Source organism: Astatotilapia calliptera, chromosome 3 (genome assembly GCF_900246225.1).
Source record: "Astatotilapia calliptera chromosome 3, fAstCal1.2, whole genome shotgun sequence".
Classification (NCBI taxonomy): Eukaryota; Metazoa; Chordata; class Actinopteri; order Cichliformes; family Cichlidae; genus Astatotilapia; species Astatotilapia calliptera.
Window position 1 is genome coordinate 18,619,866 of NC_039304.1, and position 25,404 is coordinate 18,645,269.

Genomic DNA, 25,404 nt, shown 5'->3' on the forward strand with positions numbered 1-25,404 from the left:
TTAGAGGCTTGGACAGTACAGCTAGAGGCAGGATAATTAAAGATGAACTATTATACTCATTTCCACCTCCATATATATTTACTTGAGAGCTGTACCAGGGTAGCTTTGCATGATTCCGTGTTGAAAATAATCCCTATTAATTTGACGCCATGACTTGGTTCTGCCCCTCAATTCATCTACTGTCTGAAACAAGCCATTGTACTGTCCTTCCTTCCTACTATTTTAATAGTATATGCAGTATATGAGCAACCTATGGGACAGGCGTTCTAGGCATGTCCTACAAGGAAAAAATCCCAGGACACATCATCAGAAGAGAATACATCATTCAGCTGGCCCGAGAACGCCTCAGTGTTCCCCTGGAAGAGCTGAAGAAGGTGGTTGTGGAGTGAAGTTTGGGCTTCTCATTTCTAGGCAGTAGAAGATGGATGGATGGATGGATGGATGGATGGATGGATGGATGGATGGATGGATGGATGGATGACATAAAATAAGGAAAAGGATTTGCCTTTTCATAGGCTCCAGTGCCCTAAAATTGGATAAGTGGAAGGTATTCTTATATGTGAAAGATATCAAGCTTGTGACCAGGTGGAGACACAAATCCCATCTGAGGGAGGGGTCATCAGCCAATCTACAACCAGTACGAATAAATACAAGGGTTGCATGAGTGTGAAGTCTGCTGTGGTGACCATTTGGGGAATAAGGGAGCAGCTGAGAGTCTCTTCTTTAATAAGTCTCCTTTAAACGTAATATATCCTGGATGATGGTGTAGTTCTTTTAAAACAAAACACTTTTACCTTTTAATTGACTTTTCAAATTCCCAACAAATCACACTGGAGGAATAACAGAACATGTTGCATGAGTAAAACGCTAAAATATGCAGAGCTGCTTTCACAAAAGAGCTTGAGCTCTCCTCCTCTTTAGGAAAAAGAAAAGCTGCGTACCATGCACCTTCCGGATAAATTTGCATTCGCTAAAAACTGTTTTTGTTTTCTTTAAGCATTTACACTGAAGACTTGTCCCATTTTCACTATTATGGCCATCAAATATAGGTTTTCCGAATGAAATTATATAAATGCATTTCTCTATTACAATGTGATTGTAGCCAGCCTCTTTAATGTGCCCTGAAAAAAGGATAAAATGAAAGAAGATCCTTTTGTTTCACTGTGAAACAATGCAGTCCTCCTGAGATTGATCTGATGCTAGAATAACTGCAGGCACGACAAATGGGTAACAGCTTATTTCCCCACTTCATCTCCCTCTCTTTATGGTCAGTAAAGATTGCACTGGACCAAGAGCGTCCGCACATGACGAAAGACACGTGTGTGTGTGTGTGTGTGTGTGTGTGTGTGTGTGTGTGTGTGTGTGTGTGTGTGTGTGTGTGTGTGTGTGTGTGTGTGTGTGTGTATTTGGCTGCCTCAATTGAATTCTACTGGAAATGTTTCCATTGGTTAAGATCAGATTAATGGGAGGCAGGAAAGGAGCAGTGGAGTAGAGCTGACAGAGCTCGAGCAGCTGAGCTAATACAGTAATTTGAAAAGTGCAGGGAAGACAACATTATGCCATGTTGGATGAAAAATCCAGTACGTGCGCTGATGCATTTACCTATGCTTCACTTGTCAATAGAGTAGTGCATGAAAGTAAATTGAAAAATGCTGAGAATGTACTGACCAACTCACCTGGAAATGTTTTCTCAGCACTCGCACTTTCATAAATTTATTACAAAATATCTTTCAACCATGCATTATTTAACAGCACATTGATTTATCTGCACCTTCTTTTCAACGATGCAATCTGGAAAACTAACCAAAGCTGAGGCGTGCCTCTGTGCAATCTATACAGTTTGTCATTCACTCAAAACTGGCTTGATCCAGGCATTCACATAACAATGCCAAACACGGTATGCTGGGTGGGGGGGGGGGTAGAGACAGCTAGGAGACAACCGATGAAAAATATGGGCAGTAATAAGGAACAATAACACATGCTGGAAGGTGGTGCAGACTACACTGGCAGCCAACCTCCACTATTTGCTCGGGGGCCTGGCCGGTCCACTTGCCAACTTATTTTTCTGTCTGTGTTTGGGAGAGAATATCACGTCAAACTTTCTGCCAGAATTTGATGATTTAACACGTCCTCTGTTAGCAGAAAATATGGTTACTTGTAAAACAATGAGTGCTGTTTGATTTTCTGAAACAGACAGAGATAAGAAAACAGAAAGTGCGGGTGATCATTTTTGTCATCCAACACTGATTCCAAGAAAAGATGGAAAGTGGGGAAAAAAAGACAGAATGAAATGATTTTGACTCTGTAATTAAATTAAATTAAAAAGAGTGTTCAGAAATGTTTTTGCTTTTTCAAAATACATTTAAATTTGGTGCCAGCGACATGTTTGAAAATGGCAGAGACAGCTGCATGTTGCATTACCTCTTCTTTAACAATATTTTCTAAGCATTTGGGTTTCAATAAATTGTCACACCCATTTTCGTTTCCCTAACACACTAAAGAAATGATAGGTAGCTGAAGTCTTTTGCACAGTGCTGCAGCACAAGTTGGCCAGTTTTAATTATAAGATACGAAAATTATAAGCTTGAGTTGTCAATGAATGTATATACTAGGGCTTTAAGCGGTAATTAGGGGTGCAACAATACTCATATCGATATTGAACCGTTCGATACAGTGCTTTCGGTTCGGTACGCATATGTATCGAACAATACAAAATTTTTAATTTATTTTATCAATTTTCCTTCTGACAATGCTGTCTGTGTTGAGCGTTCAGTGGATCTGCGTTCGACTACTCCGCCTAGGCTGCACTGTCAAGTGTCACGCTACCCGAAATTGAGCCTCCCCCACCCTCATTCAGATCTGGCGTTTGGAACTATCTTGGTTTTCATGTGAAGCACGACCCTGATGGTAAGCACGTCACTGTTAATACGGTTATCATGATTAACACGATTAACATTTTTAACTCACTCGACCCATCTTTAATGCAGAATTGACGAACTTTGGACAAACTGTCCGAAATGCGTTGACAGAGACATTTCAGGGATTTTGAGCCAGTCTGCGCGATGGGTTCATTGTAAGTCGCGTTAGTTGTGATGACAGCATTAACGCGTTAATGCCGAGTAACCCCTTAAGTCGTTAATGCAGATTTGCCCATTTTAATGCGTTAATGCTGACAGCACTAGTTTAGACCAAATTTTACAGTAATGTGTATTTGACTGTAATCGAAAATTTAGTGTCTCTTATTGAGTGTCCACACAAATGTGATGCTATGACTGTGTTCTCTTGTGTATACAGTATGTAAATCAGATTGCATCAGCAGGTTTAGAGTAACATCACAAAGTTGGACTTTAATGTGTCTTTAACAGAGCTCTTGTAGACCTAGAAGTAACTTATTCTTTTAGTGACACAATCCTATTGTCTTTCAGAGAAAATGTTGCCAATAGCCGGAATGATGTAGAGCTCAGCATTTATAGAAAATACAGTGTATTGTGGCACAGAACTATCTGCAGGAGGTTGTTTGTGATTGTACAGAAGTGCTGCTCCATTTTTATCTCACAAGTTCCTCCAAAACAGCAGTGCCATCTGTCTTATTAGCACATGTGTGAGTTGGGGTGTGGATTCAGAGGAGAATCCACTCAGCAAGAAAATAATGGGGATCACTTTCTGCCTTCTTAGAGATGTTTAAACTCGGGGTAAAACTATGGAAATATCATACAATTACAGTGTGACATCCTAAAAACACAAAAGTACCAAAAAGACAAGACAAGCTGCAAGCTATTAGAGCAGCACCTGCAACTCTAATAGCTTTGACCTGCAGTGCAAATTAGCCAACTTCAAAACTAGCTATTTACAGCGCCAGGCTTGCTGACATAACTCATATTTGTTCTTAGGACGACAATGAGAAGAACAAGATAAGGAGAGGGAGTTAGGAAGTCGAATCCGGATTGTGCTTTTCCACTTGGTGAGGGTAAATTATGGAAAATCAGCTTACAGTAATCCCAGCACTCGTTGAAGGGGGGATCATCCCAAGCGACTTGACACCATTGTGCACTTTTGAAAATGATGTGCTTGTTAGTGAGGAGGCATGAAAAACAGTCAGTCTCGTGTTTGTACCTTCATAATCATTTGACCATATTTCTAATACTTTCTGCCTCACTGGTGTTTATTATGAGCGTTCCACTCATGGGCCACGTTGTTTTCCCCCTCCCTAAAGCTAAAGGTATTGAGCACACGCAGTGCATAAAAACAAGCGATTATTATCCACAGTGATTGTTTGTGTTAGTTGCCATCGAACCCAAATCAAGCAAACATCTGATTTCATTAGCTTTTGCAGCAATGAATGGACAACCTGTGTAAAGATGGCTGCCTCCTGCGCTTCCCCACAGTGCGACCAATAATTCTCAGTCTCCCTAATACCTTCTACCAGATGTTGACGCTTGCTCACAATGAGGGGGGTGGATTGCTGTGTCACATTAGAAGCCCACCATATGTCTACAACTAGGGCACATTTTCACCTGGTGTGTTTAAAGCACTTTGCTAAAAAGCAGCAGCATTAAGAGGAATAATCACTGTTTTGGTTAGAAACATGACAACAGTGCAATTTAAACTTTTGGCTAAACAGTGTAAACACAACGCGGAGTATGAACTAACATGACTGTTGTCCTACGTTTTAATTTACGCTCTGATATATATTCATGTCAATGGCATTCAATCAGGGCAAGCAAGGCAGACACTGCTTGCCCAGTGAAACCTAAAAACAGACATCAATTAAACTGTACCCCAAAAAGCATTCTTGCTCATGTCATTTTAATTCAGCTGTGATATTTTTATTTTAGAAATATATTTAATATAGTTTTTTAATCAACATCTAGTCCTGTGTTTCTTAGCACATTAAAAGCTATTTATTTAGATAGAGCTATCATTTTATAGATTATTATTAAATTCAACAGAGTACAAAGTATTTCAAATGACCTCAACATTAAATATCTGTAGCAATAATAATCACATATGACTGTTAGGGAACATTTTTCTGCAAAATTATAAAAATAGTTGCACTTCTGATATTGTATGTATGATGAGTAGTGAGGTCTATTCGTAGTATTTAACGAATACTTTCACTGCTAAGGAATAATTCTAAAGAATTCCTCCACCACTCATCATTCTCAACTAATAGTAAATATTTTGATGACTTCTGTATCTTGAATATTTTGACTTGATTTTATTTCCTATTTTTCTTTTGTTTCTATCGATTTCCTCTTGCCTGATTGTGGCCACCTGCTCCCCATTGGCTAATATTGTATGTCTGCATCTGTGAGTTTTTATTTACTGTCAGATATCAACACTACATATACCATGAGCACAAAAACATAGTAGGCCTGCTGACCTTCCCTGGCTTCTGTTACTCCTAGCCTACTGACTGGCGCTGCCCTTGAGCTGACTAAACTGAGGTCTGCTACCTGTCTCCCTGCTCCATTTGCTCAGTTAAATAACCATCGGCCTACTAGCTACTTAATTACGCCAAAAAACCAACTTTGAGTCATTTCTTTCCTTCTTCACTAAGCAAACAGTTGAGCTTCTTCAGCACAAGGTCCTTGGTTTCCTTGCTTTGTAGTCCAAAGTTGTCCCTTGTTACCCTGTAGTCAGGCTGCTACCTAAACCTTTGTAGTGATTCCAGTTGCTTGGTTTTGTTCCCTGCATTTTTATTCATTTTTTAACTTTGTTTTGTTTTTTACAGCCAAGGCTGACTGCAAAAGAATAAAGAACAAATACAAATATAAATGATATGGCAGTAACATGATATTGATCCCTGCAGACCTTCTTATCGGTGTTCAGTTTCAGTGCTTTAAGGAGTGATTAGGTAAAAATACTTTGCTTTTGCGCTGTAACACTATACGAAAAAAGATCTAAAACTATAATCTGTCAGTAAATCAGCAGTTGTCCATCCTTTGTATGCTTTCTACTGGCCTTGCCTATTGCATCTTCCTTCAAGCTCCAGTGTCATTTTCTTTATGTGATAAAAGCTACACACCATCAGCATTAACACACAGACAGCTTTTTCCCCTGAGCTGTTTAATCTACCTGCAAAGTGTAAAGATAACAGAAGTCATTTCAAACCACCACTTTCATACCAGGCAACGCTCTGAAGCAATTGCTCCTGTTGTTAATTTTGATTTCTAACTACATAGTGCACATAGTTTGAAGTAGTGTGCTCTCATTCACTCAGATGGTACTTTTTTATCAGTGGCACAATACACTTTAATTTCACAAGGAACAGAGATTAGCACTGATTTAAGAGGGGCCAGTGAGCTATTGAACGCTTCTTTTTTTGTGTGTTTCCAAAAAGTGAACTAAACTATTGCAAGTTTTCATTTTCTTGCTTTACCCTCTGAGAGGGAGTTTTAGTCAACGGTAATTATGCCAAAAAAAACAATTGAAACAAAACAAGGGGACTCTGAGAGCATTTAAAAAGCCACTCTGCTGAAAGGTACTAAGTGTCAAATGTCTAATTACAAGAGAAGAATGCTTCAGTAAAATCTCTTGACCATAGCCTTGAAGTAAGTGCTAAAGACAGAAGAAACCTGCAAAGTAAAGCATTTCAATCCAGCATGATGTTAATGAAAATGATGTATAAACAAAATGCATTTAATTACTATAGCTGGGAAAGCACCCAGCTGTAAATGGTATTAAATCCATTGATGCAAACTTTGGAGGTTTACAATTAGAAACGACTGTCAAATGTATATCAGTAGTTCTGTGTCTGTTGTCCAAGTTTGGGCATATTTATCATATCCACTGTACTGTTTGATCTGCTTTTTGTTTATTTCAGATTGAGTTACTGTCTTGTTCTTTTCTTCCCCAACTGCGCTGTTTACAATTGTTCACTGAAAACAATCCCAGATTAAAAAAAATAAAAAGCTAAGCTAATTAAAAAGAGAGCAGATTCCTGGAATGCTTTTTGGGGATAGGGGAGCAGTGAATGTGGGCCTTTGGAGGCTGGGAATAGGAAGAGGGATTTCCTGTGGGTGTGCAGGCTGTTCTTTTGAAACGCCAGGATGCACAGTTGACATTGAGGTTCTGACCTTCACCGGGATGTTATGGAGGCAGTGCAGGTGAATTAGCTATTGTTAAGAGTTGTGATGGCAACTGTTTATATGGCTTGTGTAAGATTTTTCTAAAAGATGTTTTCACTTTCAAAATTAAAGAGATATTTTTCAAGTCTCTTTCAAAATTGTGAATAAAAGCTATTTAAACCCATGCAAACAGGTGTTAAAATATGCAGATTTACTCATGCAAATCCAAAGAAGATCTTCATATGATCAAAATGTTTTAGAATATACATTTAAAAGTTAAAACATATTTTATCTCATGTTTGAAATGTAAGTGATTTAATCAAAAACTAAACAGGAAGAGAGCTGGTGATAAATACTTTCCCTCTTTTGCATGAGCAAAAGACAGACGTTACGTATATATATAGTAATATAGAGGTCTTTTGTGTATAAACCATTGAAAACAATATACCAAAATACATTATATATAAAGCTGCACTTTTTTTAGTGATCAGGTATAGGAAACTATTCCGCGTGTTGATAAAACAGGTCCGCGGCTCCGAACCGTAGTAAAGGGACCTCTGGCTAATACGTCGGGTCCCGTGTCTGGCTCGTAGCTGAAAACTAGCTTTACTTTGTTGTCTGGGTCAACTTCGCTAGCAAGAGACAGACATATATATATATATATATATATATATATGTATATGTATATATATGTATATGTGTATATGTATATATATATATATATATATATATATATATATATATATAGAGAGAGAGAGAGAGAGAGAGAGAGAGAGAGAGAGAGAGAGAGAGAGAGAGAGAGAGAGAGCAGGCAGAAATATTTGATAATTTAGCTAGCCGCTAATACCCAATGTAGCTAGCTGCATAAAATCGAGTAAATGCTAGCATGTTGGTGTTTGTGGTTTGATGTTGCTCCTGGTTTTTTCTTCCTGTAAAACCACTACTCCTTTTTCCCATTAGCTAAGTATAACAGTTTATCACATATTAATCTTTCAAAGGGTAGGCTTGCATTCTGAGGCGCATGCTAGCGCTGCTATGTTTGCTGACTCACAGTGTGCAGACAGCGATATCAATGACTGAATAATGAAAGATTGTGACTTCTTATCTTATTTTTGCAAACGATTCCCTTATCGATTCCAGTTTTCCCGAATGACGTCACCACGTTGCAGAGCGCCACTTACCTGGCAGGAAACATGGCGGCTCAAACGCTCGAAACTTTGGTTATACTTTAGGAGAACAGATGACAACAGGGCAACTTGCAATACTTGCAAAGTAGATATTTCATTTAAGGGAGGAAACACTACAAATATGCAAAAGCATTTGCTCACAAAACACGCGATAACCTTAAATGAATGTCGTGTTTTTAATTCGCTCTGGACTCGTGAATCTCAACCCAGCAGCAGCGGTAACGTTTGCACGTCCTCTCCCGTTAATGCAGCAGGTAAATAATCAACTAACAGTGCATATTATGTTAGCGCGATCTGCCTTATTACAAAACCTGCCATTACTGTGCATTTAGGTGACCATGATGAGAGAGACAGAGTCTGGCTCAGATGCTGGCAGTTCTCGCTGCAGTCTACTGGTAGCGTCTCCTTTCAGGCCAGGATAGACGAATGTCACCGAGCAGTGACTAAGTTTGTGGTCAAAGGCTTGCACCCATTTGCCACAGCAGATGCCCCCGATTTTCGGTAAGTGAATGTGTTTAATTGTAGGCAGGGACATTACTGGATATTCTTGTGTAATTGCTACAGAATAATTTATGTTATACTTTGTTATTGCTACAGAAGAATATTTATTTTATTATTTTACATTTACAATTTTTTTTTCCTGGGGACCCTGTGACACCCCATTGAAGAGCCGTAGGCTGTGGATCTCTTAAGATCTTGTTCAAAGAGAAGATATAAAACAAAGTTCTAAGCTAATCGAGCTTATTGTTCTCCTTTTTAAAAAGAATCGATAAGAGAATCAATAAAGAATCGAATCGTTAAACAGAATCGAAAATGGAATCTGAATCGTGAAAATCTTACCCATCCCTACACATACAGCATTTGAACACAGTGTCATGTACTGTATTAAACCATAAGCACAGTGACAGCAGATTAAAATTTCATTTTTAACTTACTCGCACGGTCTGTAATTAATTATCGACTGACCCACACGGGAATAGTGTTTCAACTAGCATTTGTCTAACACTCACAAAGGCAAAAGAACATTTTACGTTTACAGCCCACTGCGTTGTGAAGCCTGCTGTTTCAAAGCCATTTTGTTGTTGTTTTTGCTCATGCTCGGATTATACAGTAGCTTAAAGGGACAAACAGCGAGCCAAACCCAATAGACTTATCAAAAGTGAAAAGCAGCTTTGATATATCTTCACCAAAATCAAATCTGATCAGCATTTGGCAGTAGGTAATGGTTTATGAAGCACACTTTGTTTCATCAAGCCCCAGACCCACTGTCCTTCCCAGTGATAATACTTTTCATCTTTCTTCAACAAACTCTCTCCTTGCTGATTTCTTTTCTCCTCTTCATCCAGCTCCCACATACTTTTCCTTCATCTCCAGTTTCAATTTCCAGATCTGTATGTGTCTGTGTGTATTGGTTCTACTGGTTAAAACAGAAAAACTCAAGGCCCATGTGCCATTCATAGGGAGGTATATTTTTGATTGATGGACAATTTTGCAGTGTTCAGCATTTCCACTAGGGGCTGGCATACCACGTTTGGGGATAATATATGGAGATGTATAATCCAGTCGCTCACTGACTCACTCAACATTTACTTGCGGAATCAAACAAAGGTTTTCTTTCCAAGTTATCGCACAGTGGCTAGTGTGCAATTTCACAGCTCACTAACACATTACCTGAACGTGTAAAAGATTTCTGTGTTTACCAATACGCTTTACAGCATCTGTTCAGCACAATATCATAGCACCTTGCCTTCTGTTTTTGAAATAAACAAGCGTGGGAGAGTGAGCACAAGCAATCAAGTTGCGCGTGACAGAGAAAATTCTTATAATGCCCTCATTTCTCACATTGATAACCATTTTTTCCCCAAACACACACTCAGTGTCACTCAATATTCCAGTTCTGATGTCTGTTCATTTCCACAAGAAAGTCACATAAAGTCATCTGATCCACATGCTACGCTTCCTTAGATGAGCCCCTCAAACCTCATGAATTGCTGATGTATTGCAGGTTTAACAGAGCAGCTCCAGTTCTTCCAGTTATAATGCCTTTCAAATGCTGATCCAGGATGCCCTTGCCACAACACAACCTGCAAAGCCGAGAAAGCCTCAGGACAGAGTGGGTTGCATAAGACACTAACAGAGAGCAGAGAAGAGAGCAAAGCTCTATTGGATAACTGCCTGGCTTTTTCCACACCACTTGACCCTGGCACATACAGACAACCCCCCACCCCTTTCCTCTTCTCCTCCACCTTTTTCCTCCTTCTTAGCACCGGCAAATGAAGTGTCCTAGCTCTCGGCTCTGATCCTGAGAACCTATGACAGCCAAAGCCTTCCTCCTCTCTGAAGTAAGCCTTCGCAGTGATAGGCTAGTTTACTATTCCCCACTCCAGCGCAAGCCGCAAGGCATGGACACAGCTGAGACAAAAGCCCTGTGACTGCAGTGAATAGAAAGAGTGAGCTAAATAATAGGAAAGAAAAAAGGGTGCTTGACCTTACCTGCCAGAATCTCCCTTTAAGTGTACTTTAGCTTAGAAACTCTGCACTCTCACGCAGGGATTTAATACGGGAAAGACAGAAAACAAAAGCCAGGACAATTAACTTAGCATGCTTTAAAAATGTATTTTTTTTTTTTTACTAAATTCTGGTAAGTCATGTTCCATAAAGTTGAGTTTTTTTTCCATGTTAATAAATCATGCATTAATGTATTCTATTTAAAACCACAGTAACCCTTTTATTATATTTTAAAAGATTACACCCATAAAAAATAGATTTTTATGGACTCATTAGTAAGTGTTAATTGAACATTGCTTATTTACTACAACGTGTACAAATAAAACAGTTAGAAATGTCAAATACTTAAATCAATAATGTTTAATGAATGGTCGTAACATTAGCATCTATTAATTCTTCATATTTCAGTAATGAGTGATAAGGATTCTCTCTGTAATTCACCTATATTGTATATAAGAAAGTAAGAAGCCTTTTATTATTAATGTCTTTAAGATTAATTAAGCCCTTAATCGAACATATATGTTAATGTTAACATCTGTTATGCAGTAAGCCCTTTATAATGTATACTTTCATGGTAAGGTGGCACTAGAGCTTATTGTTAAACATATAGCACTCACCGATGATCCGCTTGTTTTGTTCCAGCCCACGACTCTGACCGACCACCTGATACAACCCGTGTAGCCTTTACAAGGCTCCTTACAAACAGATTGTCATCAATCCAAAGTGGTAAGGCAATCATGTCTCTCTAAGACAGATTGCTCTGTTAAGGTGCTTCATAATTTAACATCCTTCTCGTTCTTCATCTCCCTTCAAACCCCCTCCACACGCATCTCCTCTCCCCCCGTCAGCCTGGCAAACTCACGCCGAGTTCCTCAAAATGCATTAAATTATGATGTGTCATGAAAGTAATTCTCTCTGCAGGGCATGAATCACATGACAAATTCCTCTCCAACCTTACCTTTGACACACTGTGTGCACATCGCAGGTTAATAGATTAAAATTAGCTTCAAGTTCCTTAAATTATTGACCCTGGCCCTGTTTTTTTTCTTACTTTCTTTTTTTTTTGCTTCCTGCCAGCAATCAGTTTACAGGGAGTGGTTCGTGCTAATGCTAAATGGAAGTGTGGAGGGAGGAATGGTTGGGGTACTTTACTTCACCTCGCTGTCAAACTGGCCCGTTAGTCTTTCCTAAAGACTTTTTGTCGAGCCCGGAGGAAGTGAATGGATGGGTAGGTCGGACTTAAGTTTCAGCAGCGCAACACTACATCAATGAAATGGCTTGTTGGTGCACTCTTAATAATGTACCTTTAAAAATTCATGGATGGAATTTGAATTAATTCAATTTTTAATAACCAGCATTTATTATTAAGCCTTTCCAATGAATATTTCACATCCTAATCTTATTAACAGGATAGAGTCTTAAGACTTTCTTTGCCACACAACAGATTTTCCCTTAACTCGTGTTTACCCACGACAAACCCATTCCATTCCAGTCTCTGGTGAATTTAATCAGATACAATGAAAAGATTGGAACACACGGTGCTCGTATTAAAAGGACATTCCTGCCAGTGCCAATTGATGTGCTTTATTAGGTCTGAATATGCGCTGTATCTCTCTCTCTTGCCCTTCAATGTGGAATACATCTGAATGCCAGATGATATATTTTCAGCTTGAGAGTTCTTCGGCCTCTTTTAAGCTGAATCTTTTTGGATCTAAATGCCTCTTTAGCAAAACATATACTCGAGTCATTTTGGTTCTGTTAGCTGGAAGGTTTAATTGAACTTTTCTGTATCAATTCTGTGCAACCTGCAGCAGAAACAAACGCTGCATTTTCTCTTTAATATCCAACTTCTTGGCTGTCTCCATAGACCTTGAAGATACCACAGGCTGTTTTCATGGATGTCATACTGTTTTCGCTCAGTTTTTTTTCCCCCTCCTCTCAGGCGACAGAACATCTTTGTTTATGTGATGATATCCTCCTAGAGGGTCAGATCACCTGCGTTTGTATACACAGGTCAGATCAGTGGGGAGTTGTCACCAGCTCTCGGTGTCTCTAATGAACTCCAGCCGTTTGACTGACAGATGGGTTATAGGCCGGGAGTAAACTGCAGAGCGACGTGCCGAGCTGCTGCGTTTGTGTGTGACTGATTGGATACATTCTTAATGAAGACACACACACACACTGCACAGTGTCACAGATCTGTTTGAGGGTATGTTGGAATTGCAGCACTTCTGTGTGTCACGCGTAAATGTTTGTGTAGTGCTATTTACAAGCGCAGAAGAGAGAGAAACACACTGTATTTGCAAATGTGTTTAGTGTGATAGTGTTCTCAGCTAGCTCGTACCCCAGAGGGCCACCTCTCCAGCTGCTATGGAGTAAGTGTAAAAACTATGGATCATCTAACTAACAAAAATAAATGAAGACATTAAAACACCTGCTTATAGTATATATAGTAAGCAGGTGGTTTTTCTTTGTTTGTTTTTTTAAACTTAAGAAAAATGCAGAAGCAGTGCATCATCATCATTCAACAGTTTGTAGAACCACCTTTATCAGGAATAACTTGAATAAATGATTTTCTGTAACACTTTTTTCAGCCATTCTGGTGCAGATTTACTGCTGTCCTTGGGTTCATTGTCCTGCTCATGACCCATTTTAGCCCAAATATTAGCTGACAGACAGGTGGCTTCACATTTGACTCTAGAAAGCTTTAGTATACAGAGGTGTTCATGACTGTCAGTGACTGCAAGGTATCCAGGTTCTGTGGCTAAAAAGAAGCCCAAATCATCACCCCTGCACCAACAGAGTTTACCATTTAACATGCTAACTGAGATGTAGCTTTTGGGATTTGTGTACTTTCTCTGAGCCTTGCACGGTCTTACCTTGGAGGGAATTTGGTGGGTCACTCCTGTGAAGATTCTCAACGGTCTTTTCCTCTTGTAATGTTTCTCACTTTTGAATGATGGACTATGTTTTCTTCTTGGGGTTTTGTTAACACATACCTGAATGCTCTAGAACACAGCTTGGGCTTTTACAGAGACGCTCACGTTTGCAGATGATCAAGTGTATTTCATCACCAGTATCTGTTTCAAACAATATTTTATCATTTAACATTTTTACATGTATATTGTATAATGTATATATTATACAATATATACTCCTTAACTCCTTAACTGAAGTTAGAGCACTAAAATAAGAAATCCTACAGGAACATCTTTATTGATTCTTGATATTGTAGCGATTAGTTGTCATCAGGAGATTCAATTCAGTTTTATTTAATTCCCAAATCACAACAACAGTCGCTTTAAGGCGCTTTACATTGTAAGGTAGACCCTACAATGCTGTTTGGGGTGAGAGAAGGAAGACATGATAAAAAGACATGCTGTGGAAGAGAGCAAGTACGATTCAGTGCAGAGCGGTCAATTAACACATAGTGAGTAAGAAAGGTGAAAAAGAAATCCTCACTAAATCACGGGAATCCCCCAGCAGCATTCAATTTTGGATTTAACAGGGAGCCAATGAAGATCAGACATGCGATGCTCATATCTCCGAACAACAGACAACAATGTAACATTATAAGCTAACATTATGCCAGCAAATTTTCTCTCTTTAAGTACTGTTCCTCTGATAAAACTTTTATTATATTCTCATATCATATGAAAGTTTATTTGCTAAGTGCAAGTTTGTCCACATTAGATCTATCTTTAAAAAGGTTTAAGTAATAGCAGCGAACTGGAGCTAACAGTAGCTAACAGGGATAAAGACTGTAATGTTTGTCAACAGAAAAACATGGATACACTGTCATCAATCACACATGAGCTTGCTGCTTTTTCCACAATGTAAAGAATAATATACAGAGAAGTGTCAATATAATGCTGTAATAAAAATCAGGTAACTACCTTAGCAGTGACCAGTGACCTTGGTCCACTTATTCCAGTGACTGCGGTCTGTACCCATCTTGAAACAAACTACTAATAAAGATCCAAACTTTTGTAGGGCTTGAGATTTCGCCCGGTGTAATTTGAGGTGTTGTTGATAACATAATGATACAGTGTAACTCGTGTGGCATGCTGTCAGGGAGAGTGCCGGGGTTGCACTTAACATCAGTAAACACACTCGGAGGGACTAAGTAAACATCCATCTTCAGCCCCCCACCTTCCCCAGTTTCTTCACATAACAAGCGAGATGCTTGCCATGCAAGTGTTTTACTACCTCTGAGAGAATATATGCACTTGTTTGTTTTCTCATATTTGCCATAGTTTATCGCATCTACATAAGGTTTAGTAGGTTTTTTAGACACTTGGATTGCTACGCATCCAATATGGTCGACAAATAAATGTCACGTGATAAGTGATCATGTGCCTGCAAAATCTCAATAGAGTTCGGCACCACTCGTGGTGAGTGAGGAAAGTTTGGCCACAATGAAACACGGAGGTTTCTATTTCTGCCTAATTACTTGCATATGAATATAGCTATTTATGGCTATTTATAGTTTAGTTGTTTATGGGTAGTGCAAGGAGAACACAGACTGACATTTTAATAACAATACATAAAATCAGTATTATTCTTACTTCTTTAATGGTATGTCTACATAGGCAATTTGAATAATTGGAAGGACCCTTGGTAACCTTGGCAACTGAAGTATAAACACCGATCTTCTGAATCAAAAGTACATATGAAAGTACATCTTCACTTCAATTTAGTCTTTTTGTGTACCACTTCACCACTTCAGGTACAACCACTATTTTTAGATTGCTTGTACACAGTAGTACGGAAACCTAGGCTCACCCCATAGAAACTTTGTGCAGTTTTGTTATATTTGAACAAGCAAATACTAGATAATCTTTGAAACTGTCTACAGATACAGATGATTCGCTAAAGAAAATGTCACACAACTGACATTTTGTAGTCATTTTGATTCGTTAATTTTTTAAAAGTGGACTAGTCACATGGAAAGGCAAGGCAAGGCAAGTTTATTTGTATAGCACAATTCAACAACAAGGTGATTCAAAGTGCTTTACAGAGACATTAGAAACAAGAACAAATAAAAAGCATGATTTAAAATTGATTAAAACAAGCAAATAAACTAACTAACTAATTAACAAACAAACAAACAAACAAACAAACAAAACAGTATATAAAATCAAAACAGATAAAATCAGAACAGTAGATAAAATCAGTAGTTAGTGTAAGTTTTGAAATTTAAGCTTAAAGTGTGGATTTGGTGCTTTATTCAAATGCAGCTGAGAACAGGTGAGTCTTCAACCTGGATTTAAATAAACTGAGTGTTTCAGCTGATCTGAGGCTTTCTGGGAGTTTGTTCCAGATATAAGGAGCATAAAAGCTGAATGCAGCTTCTCCGTGTCTGGTTCTGACTCTGGGAACTGATAAAAGACCGGATCCAGATGACCTGAGGGATCTGGATGGTTCATACTGGGTCAGGAGGTCATTGATGTATTTTGGTCCTAAACCATTCAGAGCTTTATAGGCCAGCATCAGAACTTTAAAGTCTATCCTCTGACGGACAGGCAGCCAGTGTAAGGACCTCAGAGCTGGACTGATGTGGTCCACTTTTTTGGTCTTAGTGAGGACTCGAGCAGCAGAGTTCTGAATGAGCTGTAGTTGTCTGACTGATTTTTTAGGTAGACCTGTAAAGATGCTGTTACAGTAATCAAGCCTACTAAAGATGAATGCATGGACTAGTTTTTCCAGGTCCTGTTGAGACATCAGATCTTTTATCCTTGATATATTCTTGAGGTGATAGTAAGCTGACTTTGTTATTGTCTTAATGTGTTTTTCTAAGTTTAGGTCTGCATCCATCACTACACCCAAATTTCTCGCCTGGTTTGTGGTTTTTAGATGTATAGATTGAAGTTCTCTGGTGACCTGTAATCGTTTTTCTTTGGCGCCAAAGACTATTACCTCAGTTTTGTTTTTGTTTAGCTGGAGAAAGTTGTGGCACAACCAGTCATTGATTTCCTCAATGCATTTACCAAGAGCCTGTACAGGGCCTCGGTCTCCTGGTGACATTGTGATATATATTTGTGTGTCATCTGCATAGTTGTGATAGTTTATTTTGTTGTTCTTTATAATCTGTGCCAGTGGGAGCATGTAGATGTTAAACAGAAGGGGTCCCAAGATGGAACCTTGGGGAACTCCACATGTGATACTTGTCTGCTCAGATGTGAAGTTACCTATTGATACAAAGTATTTCCTGTTTTCTACGTATGTTTTGAACCAGTTTAGTACAGTTCCTGAAAGACCTGTCCAGTTCTCCAGTCGTTTGAGTAATATGTTGTGGTCAACTGTATCAAATGCTGCACTGAGATCCAGTAAAACTAGGACTGACATTTTTCCACTGTCTGTATTCAGACATATGTCATTAAACACTTTGGTCAGAGCGGTTTCAGTGCTGTGGTTCTGTCTAAAACCTGACTGGAAGGCATCGTAGCAATTATTCTGTTTTAAGAAGTAACTGAGCTGTTGAGAAACTGCTTTTTCAATGATCTTACTTAAAAACGGGAGATTTGAGATCGGCCTGTAGTTGTTCATTTGTGTCTTGTCAAGATTGTCCTTTTTCAGTATAGGTTTGATTACAGCAGTTTTTAGTGATTCTGGAAACACACCTGATAATAAAGAAAAGTTGACGATCTGTAACAGGTCTGACTCTAAAGTCTTTGAGACCTTTTTGAAAAAACTTGTTGGCAGGACATCTAAACAGCAGGAGGAGGAGTTCAGTTTACCTAAGATGTCCTCCAGGTCTTTGCTGTTAATAGGTTGGAACTGTTTCATGGTGTTTAAACAGTTTTTTGGTGGACACAGTACATATCCTGGATCTGCTGTTGATGTACCAATTGCTTGTCTAATTTTTTGGATTTTTTCAGTGAAGAATTTGGCAAAGTCATTGCAGGCCATGGTCGAATGAAGTTCAGCTGCCACTGACACAGGAGGGTTTGTTAGCCTGTCAACTGTAGAAAATAAGACCCGAGCATTATGGCTGTTTTTAGTGATGATGTCAGAGAAGTAGGACCTCCTTGCATTCCTCAGTTGTAAATTATAATTGTGAAGTTTCTCTTTATAAATGTCATAATGAACCTGGAGGTTTGTTTTTCTCCATCTGCGCTCAGCTTTCCTACACTCTCTTTTTTCTTTTTTCACCAGTGTGGAGTTTCTCCATGGAGACTTTTTCCTTCCAGAGATAACCTTCACCTTAATGGGAGCAATAGTGTCCATTACATTTAACATGTTAGCATTGAAGCTATTGACGAGCTCATTGACTGACCCTCTGGGCAGAGTAAAAACACCCACCTTTCAGACCTTAAAAACATTATAAAATTGCAATGAGGGATCCAGATCACTAGATAAGAATCTCCTTTCAGAATAACAGGTGGAAAAGGTTTTGTTTAAACACCCAACATATAAGGTCTGTAGTTAACGTCGATATAAAAGTAAAGTATGTGTAGATATGGTATGCCAAGATCTAAAGAACTCTATAAGCAGTTAGAAAAAACTGTTTGTGAATGCCTTTTGTCATGATGCCAGAACAACAGGGCTTAAAGCCTTTACACAACAGAACTAAGCTCGATTTACCGGATAGGAAGAAACAGAACAGACCAATCAGATTAATGCATTTGGCAACATTTAGCACAAAATGCACAAAATCTTAACAATGATCAACATATTCTCTATACTCTATTAATCGACTACATATCAAGCCTTCAAGCTAGCTGTAGTCAAACGAGTACTTATAAAGAGATCACTGGACCCAGCTATCTTAGATAATTATTCAACATGTGATAATTAGCCAACCTTCCTTTTATCTAAAAAATTCTTGAAAGAGTAGTTGTAAAACAGCTAACAGATCATCTGCAGAGGAAGAGTTTCAGTCAGGTTTCAGAGATCATCACAATACAGAAACCGCTTCAGTGAAGGTTACAAATGATCTTTTTATGGCCTTTGACAGTGGACAGTGGTTTGAATCATATCCATCTAACAGACTAAGGTTAATTATGGAGTTCCACAGGGTTCTGTGCTAGGACCAATTCTCTTTACATTATACATGCTTCCCATAGCCATATCAATACCATGCAGATGATACCCAACTTTATCTAACCATGAAGCCAGATAACACACACCAATTAGCTGAACTGCAGAAATGTCTTAAAAGTACAAAGACCAAGATGACCTCTAATTTCCTGCTTCAAACAACAGATAAAGCTGAGGTTATTGTACTGAGCCCTAAAAATCTTGGAAATGGTATCTAACCGGCTGCGTACTCTGGATGGCATTACCTTGGTCTCGATGAATGCTATGAGGAATCTTGGAATCATTTTTGAGCAGGATGTCTCTCAATGGGACTACTTTCTTCCATAGTTCACTATTATGAAGCTGTACTAAAAACTCCCTGAAATCCTGAAATACCTTCAATTGATCCATAAAACAGCAGCAAGAGTACTGATAGGGACTAGCAAGAGGGAGCATACTTCTCCCATACTGGTTTCTCTTCATTTCAGTTCAAATCACATTGAATTGAACTGAACACAGTTTCAACTCCTGGAGCAAACCATGAAATTCTCCCTGCTGCTGCCTTCTACTGAGAAATGGACGAACCCAGAATCTCTGTTTCTACTTTTTTTTGTTTAGAAGCATCAGGACCAGTTCATTATCGCTTGATCTCAACTCCATTTGTGTTTTTAAGGGAAAAATATTCCATTGAAACGCTATATTTTAGGTGAAAAATACTGAATTTTATGTCTCATATAACTCAAGGAGGAGTTTCCTTTCGAGGAACAGGTCGTGTTTCACCAGCATATCAAGTCTGTTCTTGTGCCTTCACTGGAGGGGAAAGGCAGGCTATATCCAAAGGCCAACGAACGATGATGGAGAGTGGGTAAACAGGTGGGTTTAAGGTGTTTCAGTTGAGCGAAAGATTCCTTTAGTTTGCGGGAGGCGAACAACTTGGAATTACCAGATGAGTTTTCCTTTTATAGGTGAAAACAGCTTGAAAACTGCAATCAAAGAAATTAGTAGAAGTGAGGACAAGAGAACAAAGTCAAGACTCTGAAGGGAACAGATCACCCAGTTACTTAGCCTGATCAAAACCACACAGGTGATAGGTGGAAAACCTGAAAACCAGAGTGTAAAGTCTACTGTAAGGAAAGAAAACTGAACCAAAAATAAGTCTCCAAATGTCATTCAGTAGACGCACTATAATCACAAAGTGACTGCACAAATTTATCCTGCATGGGAGATGTGCCGGACTTCTGTCCAAAAAGAACATTAGAGCAAAAGTAGAGTTTTGGTAATAAATACAAAGCGGACTATTGTTCTCTGGACAGATGAATCAAAGATAAAGTTGTTTGGCCAGTAAACAGCAGAAGTGTTTGGCACGCATCCAGCACAGCTTTTCAGGAGGAGAATCTCATATCAGTTGTGAAGTATGGTGGTTTCATGTGCTAGACTATGAATTCTAATGAAATGAAGATGAACCAAATGTAGACCTTTCACAGGACAGCAATCTTAAGCACATAGCAAACCCACGGAGGACTGCCTCAAAAAAAAAGGTTTGGAGAGGCCAAATCAAAGCCCACATTTGAATCCCACTGAAAAGTTGTGGGAGGATTTAAATGGGACGTTACATTCAAGGAAATGTAACGCCCCCAAAAGCCCACTTGACCAGTTGATGTCAGAGACTGGAAGCTATTTCTAAGGTGCTAAGGTGGGGAAAGTAGAGCACGGTTTCTAAAGCCAACGGTAAATTAGATTTTTAAACAAATAAATAAATTATTGCCGCTGCTAATCGAATGCCCTTGACTATTATCCATATCTGTGGGAATTATTTTCAAGAGGATGAATGATTTGCTTTTTTTCAAATGTGCCACATAACCCAAAACACATTTCCCTAGAGACTTACATTTTTCACACTACTCCACAGTGTGTGTGTGTGTGTGTGTGTGTGTGTGTGTGTGTACTACAGTGAATGGTTTAAGTTCTTTGAAGTTTACAGTTCTTTTCAGTCATTCCTTATTAGTCATTCAGTACATTTAGATGGATCTGATTAGTGAAAAAAGCATGAAAACAAGCCAAAGTTATAGATATATATGCAACACACAGAACAAGGAGCAATGGCAGAAAGTAACTTTAAAATCAATGCGAGAAAGGTTGTGCTATGCAGCTGAAAATGACATGGTTAAGAAAACTGCATCTGGCCTTTTATAGTTTAAATGAAGGCTTTACCAACAGCCTGGAATTACTATTGTAAAAAAAAGAAATAAATAAAAGTAAAACGACTAAATCAATTGGTTTTCATTTTGTATGTACGTAATAGACTTGCAACTACTGGCCTCCTGTTGTAGTATCAAATCCTTACAGTACTTGTTTTTCACAGCGTGAACTTTGTCCTCCCTCTTTAAATCTGCAATCTAGACGGCGCATTCGATGCACAGGACTGTCCTTGAAAAAGCATCACTCATATCTTTTATCAAAACAACTCTTTTGGCAGCTGACTCCGGGGAATCCAGGGCAATATAACAGAAAATAGTCAACATCTCATACTGTCGCTGTTCTGCTGCCACGCGTCCTTTTTCTTTTAACTCTTTCATTTTTTTTTCATTTTCCTCCTTTAATGACGAATACTCTAACCTCAGGTGTGTAGTACCTCAATCTGTGCGGCTTTGTTGTCTTGTCAGTGTCATGACTTTGAAGTCATATTTTATGTTGCACAATGCTCATTTCCTTTCTTTTCATATTTATTTATTTATTTATTTCCCGTGGCAGTCCAATATCATTATTTCCCCCCTCGAATGAAAGAGAATGAAATGATGACGATAAAAGAAGAAAAAGAAAGCAAAGAAACCGAGCCCGTGCCAACTTTTCTTCCGGTTCTCGACTCGTCTGAAAATTCAGTTACTCTTTCAATTATTCTAAACTAGAAAAGATCTCTCCAAAGGGGTGACAACACTGACAAAGCTAGTGTAACATCTATCAGCATGGAAATAATTTGATGTCAGTCACTTTTTATTTGTTGCATATCGAGGATAGTGGTGCTGGAATTGATTCGCCGTGACATATTTTGGGAGGCGGCGAGGGGGACGAGACGCGAGGAAATGAGAAAAAGGTTGTGATGTACTATGCAGCGATCCCTTTATTCTGTCCCTCAGCTTAATTGGAGTAGCCTAGCAAGTGCTTTACATAGCCCGTCAAATTGTTAGCAGTGAAAACAGAGACTTTTCAATGTTGTCTTCTTAAGAATTCTAAAGGTGTTGCGTTGCCCCCTCAAGGCAATGACGCAGCTTTGACTGAATTCCACAAAATGGCAGCCGCCGTTCAAAGCAGCTCGTCTTTTGGGGTTTGACTGGCTGACTGGAGTCCAGACGATTCAACATCACAGTACATTGGTTTACAGCAAGCTCTCGATTTGATTTGATGTTGCTCCGGCCCGGTTCATTGCAAAGATCTGAAGCCGGAGCAGAGACTGAACTGGAGAGGTTATCTTCTTGTCTGTGTGCTGCAGGTGTAGCTGGCACTAGACTCTGACGTGTGATATTTAGAGTTTCACTCTGCGAAACAAGCTGTGGACATAAACGCACATTAGCACTAACATTGCAGGTGCAATCGTAAACGTGCTTGCTGTTTTTCTTAGTCATGAACGCACAGTACAGTGTGCTGTATTCCTCGCTGTAATGACTCTGTTTCATTCTTTGTCCGTGGCTGTCCGACTCTGACTGCTGTTAGCGCTGCAGCTGCTGTGTTAACGGCAGATAAATGGCACCGCTCGTAGTTTAGATTACATTATATCTCCAATCAAGAGGTAATGGCCGTTGTCATGGCAACTAAATCGAACAGGCAGAGGAGGGCAGGCGGCGTGAGCGAGGTTGAATATGCCAGGACTTGAAATACATTACATGTGCAAAAGTCTTCAGCCACCCTTCATTTCTTTAGATTTTGTTTCCAGCAGCCAGACTTTCAACATCTCCACTGGACAAGCGAATGAAAAAAGGGCTATCTAAAGCAGATGACCACTATCTGAAAGTAATTTCCTTAAGAAATAGGAAAGAAAATCCAGCAAAGACCTGACACGGGACCTGAGAGATGCGCCAGACCCCTCAGTCGATCCATCTACTGTTCGTTGAAGCCTCATCAGAAATGGTCTCAGTGGAAGGCTGGCTGTCAAGAAGCCACTCTTAAGAAAGTGTGGGGTATGTCAATTTACACAAGAACTGGACTGAAAATCAGTGAAACAGGTCTGATGGTGTGATGAATCCATCAGACCTGTTGTTCATATGTACGGAGGAGGGTAGGGAAGAGGTACAACAGTGAGTGTGTATCTGTAAAAATACAATGACATCTAGAAAGCGCCCGATTGGCAATGGTTTTTATGCAACAATGTTGCAGAAAATGTAGCACAAACTCACTGCCAATGCAGTAAAACCATACATGGATAGAAAAAACACACAGTGGGACACTAACAGTCATGGATTAGCCTCCTAAGAGCCCTAACCCTAACCCTCAGTATTACTGAAGCAGTTTGGGATCATCTTTACAGAGAGTAGAACCAAAAGCAGCAAATATCCAAAGAAGAGCTTTGAATGTCCCTCAAAAGGAGAACTACTCGTGAAGACTACTTAAAGAAACAAAAAGAAAGCTGCCTCAGGCTGTGCTGACAAATACAGGTGGTTACGCCAAATGTTGATTTTCAAGCTTGTTAGAATTGTGTAAACTGTATTTTTGCCGTTATATACTGTAATTCCATATATATTTGCACGTTTCAATAAATTGTTGCGCCTATTTCCCATTTTCCTAGCAATCCCCTCTAACTTTAATAGAATAAGAAAACAAAATTCATGTTGTAATAAAAAATAAAAATGCATACTAACTGACTTATACAGGCCACACAAACATATACTGGTCCAAACAGATCCTTGTATCTGGGCCAAGCAGTTTAGGATGAATTACTGAATCTCATTCTTTTCATACTTCTTTTTTTATACATATCTGAAAAACTTCCACCCCTCCGGTTACTCTATACTGACAAACAAAACATGTCTGACTACCTCCTTTCAGGACTGTCTTTTATTCCTCCATTTGCGCTAACCCTCGCGGACTGACTTCAGGACAAAGATTCAGCACACACTGAACTGACAGCATGAAAGGCTTGATAATGTTTGCCCCCGCAAGATACCGATACATTTTATTGGACTGCTTTGTTTCACATGACCTGATGTAATGTGACAGGAAAGTGTGGGATTGTGTTGAACCAAGAAATGTGTTTGTAATACAGATGAGCTGTCTGACTGTTCTTTCTGGAAGTCGAGTTCTCGTGGAATAAAGACTACGACCTGAGTCCACGGTGGATTCCTCTGTCGCTGTGCTCCTGTGTGCACATCATATTGCATTCATGACAGTGCCACGGCCATATTTAAGCCTGCAGACATTCAGAGATCCTGCTCTAGAAAGGCAGGAAAATAATATCTAAATTCTCTTAACCAGAGTTGGTCAAGGATCACTTACTGTAATTCAGTATAATTGCAGGGTTTATAACTGACGTGTGTTTGGACTGAACTCTTTCTGCATGACAGCTGTCTCACGGACGCCTCCAGCCCAGGCCCAACAACTTGGACGGAGGAACTGCATGGGTGCTAGTTACCTACTTGAATGAGTCCTGGGTTTGTGTTTTTTCCCACCATGACTGAGCAAAAACCAAAAATTCAGGTTTGTCAGTTTCACTGAATAAAATACAATAGCTCTGACTCTTGAGCTGTAGCGCTGTTCTCTTTTTCTCTGAGGCCATTTTACATGCTGTTTTCATGACATGGTAATAACTACTTTCCCCTTTCACGTGGTATTTAACTGAGTAATTTATTAACTACTTCTCAACATTTGAATCAGCCTCTCAGATCAAACGATGGTATGTCCCCTCGAGGGACTGCCACATCGTACGAGACAAAGGTCACGTGACAAATGCATACAGCAGAAATACGCCGTTACTTTTGCAGTCAGGAAGTGATTAATGCCAGTACAGTAGGTCACATAGTTTGCATGGTTCCTGAAATGCTTCTGTAATTTCTGTTTCTTATGAGCAGTTTAAGATCTAATTACATTTTATTGAATGTGGCATACATATGAATGTAAAAACATGCATTTTTACTTAAAGTCATTGTGGCTTTGCAACTTCAAATCCTAGAATCCACATCTGCTCGATGTCCCCTTTAGTGCTCAGTGTCTCGTCTTGCGACTTCCACCAATCATAAACCAAATAAAAGATGGGCGTAGCTATCGTGGCTCCACCCCTTAATCTTTGAAACCACGGTTGCCATCTTGGTTTCAGAAAAGAAAAAAAAAAAACAGTGACAAGGAGGGGCGGGTCTAACTGTGAAACTGGATGCTTATCGGCCAATGATTTGTGATTAACACATCGTTAGCCAATGAGTGTACAGTTTCATAGCATAGATAATCGTTCATTTTATAGTAGCCAAAGAAAACTTTTCAATTCAGCACGACCCAAAACAAGTGAATGAGTCCATATACTTAGCAGGGAAGTATTTACAGAGGTCAAGACAGAAAGCTATTTATCCATAGACATTTACAGGACCGCAAAACTTTGTGTAACTACAACTATCGCCATCCGATGGCCAAACAGTAGA

General features: G+C 39.2%; 1 protein-coding gene across 1 annotated transcript in view; it reads left to right on the plus strand.

Moving 5' to 3' along the window:
• Positions 1-272: 272 nt before the first annotated feature.
• The window catches only part of LOC113013203 (serum response factor-binding protein 1-like), a 122,114-nt gene continuing 96,982 nt past the window's right edge, over positions 273-25,404 (plus strand). The window contains exon 1 of the mRNA XM_026153927.1: positions 273-374. Within this exon, the coding sequence (XP_026009712.1) occupies positions 273-374 (102 nt within the window). The remainder of the gene's footprint in view (positions 375-25,404) is intronic.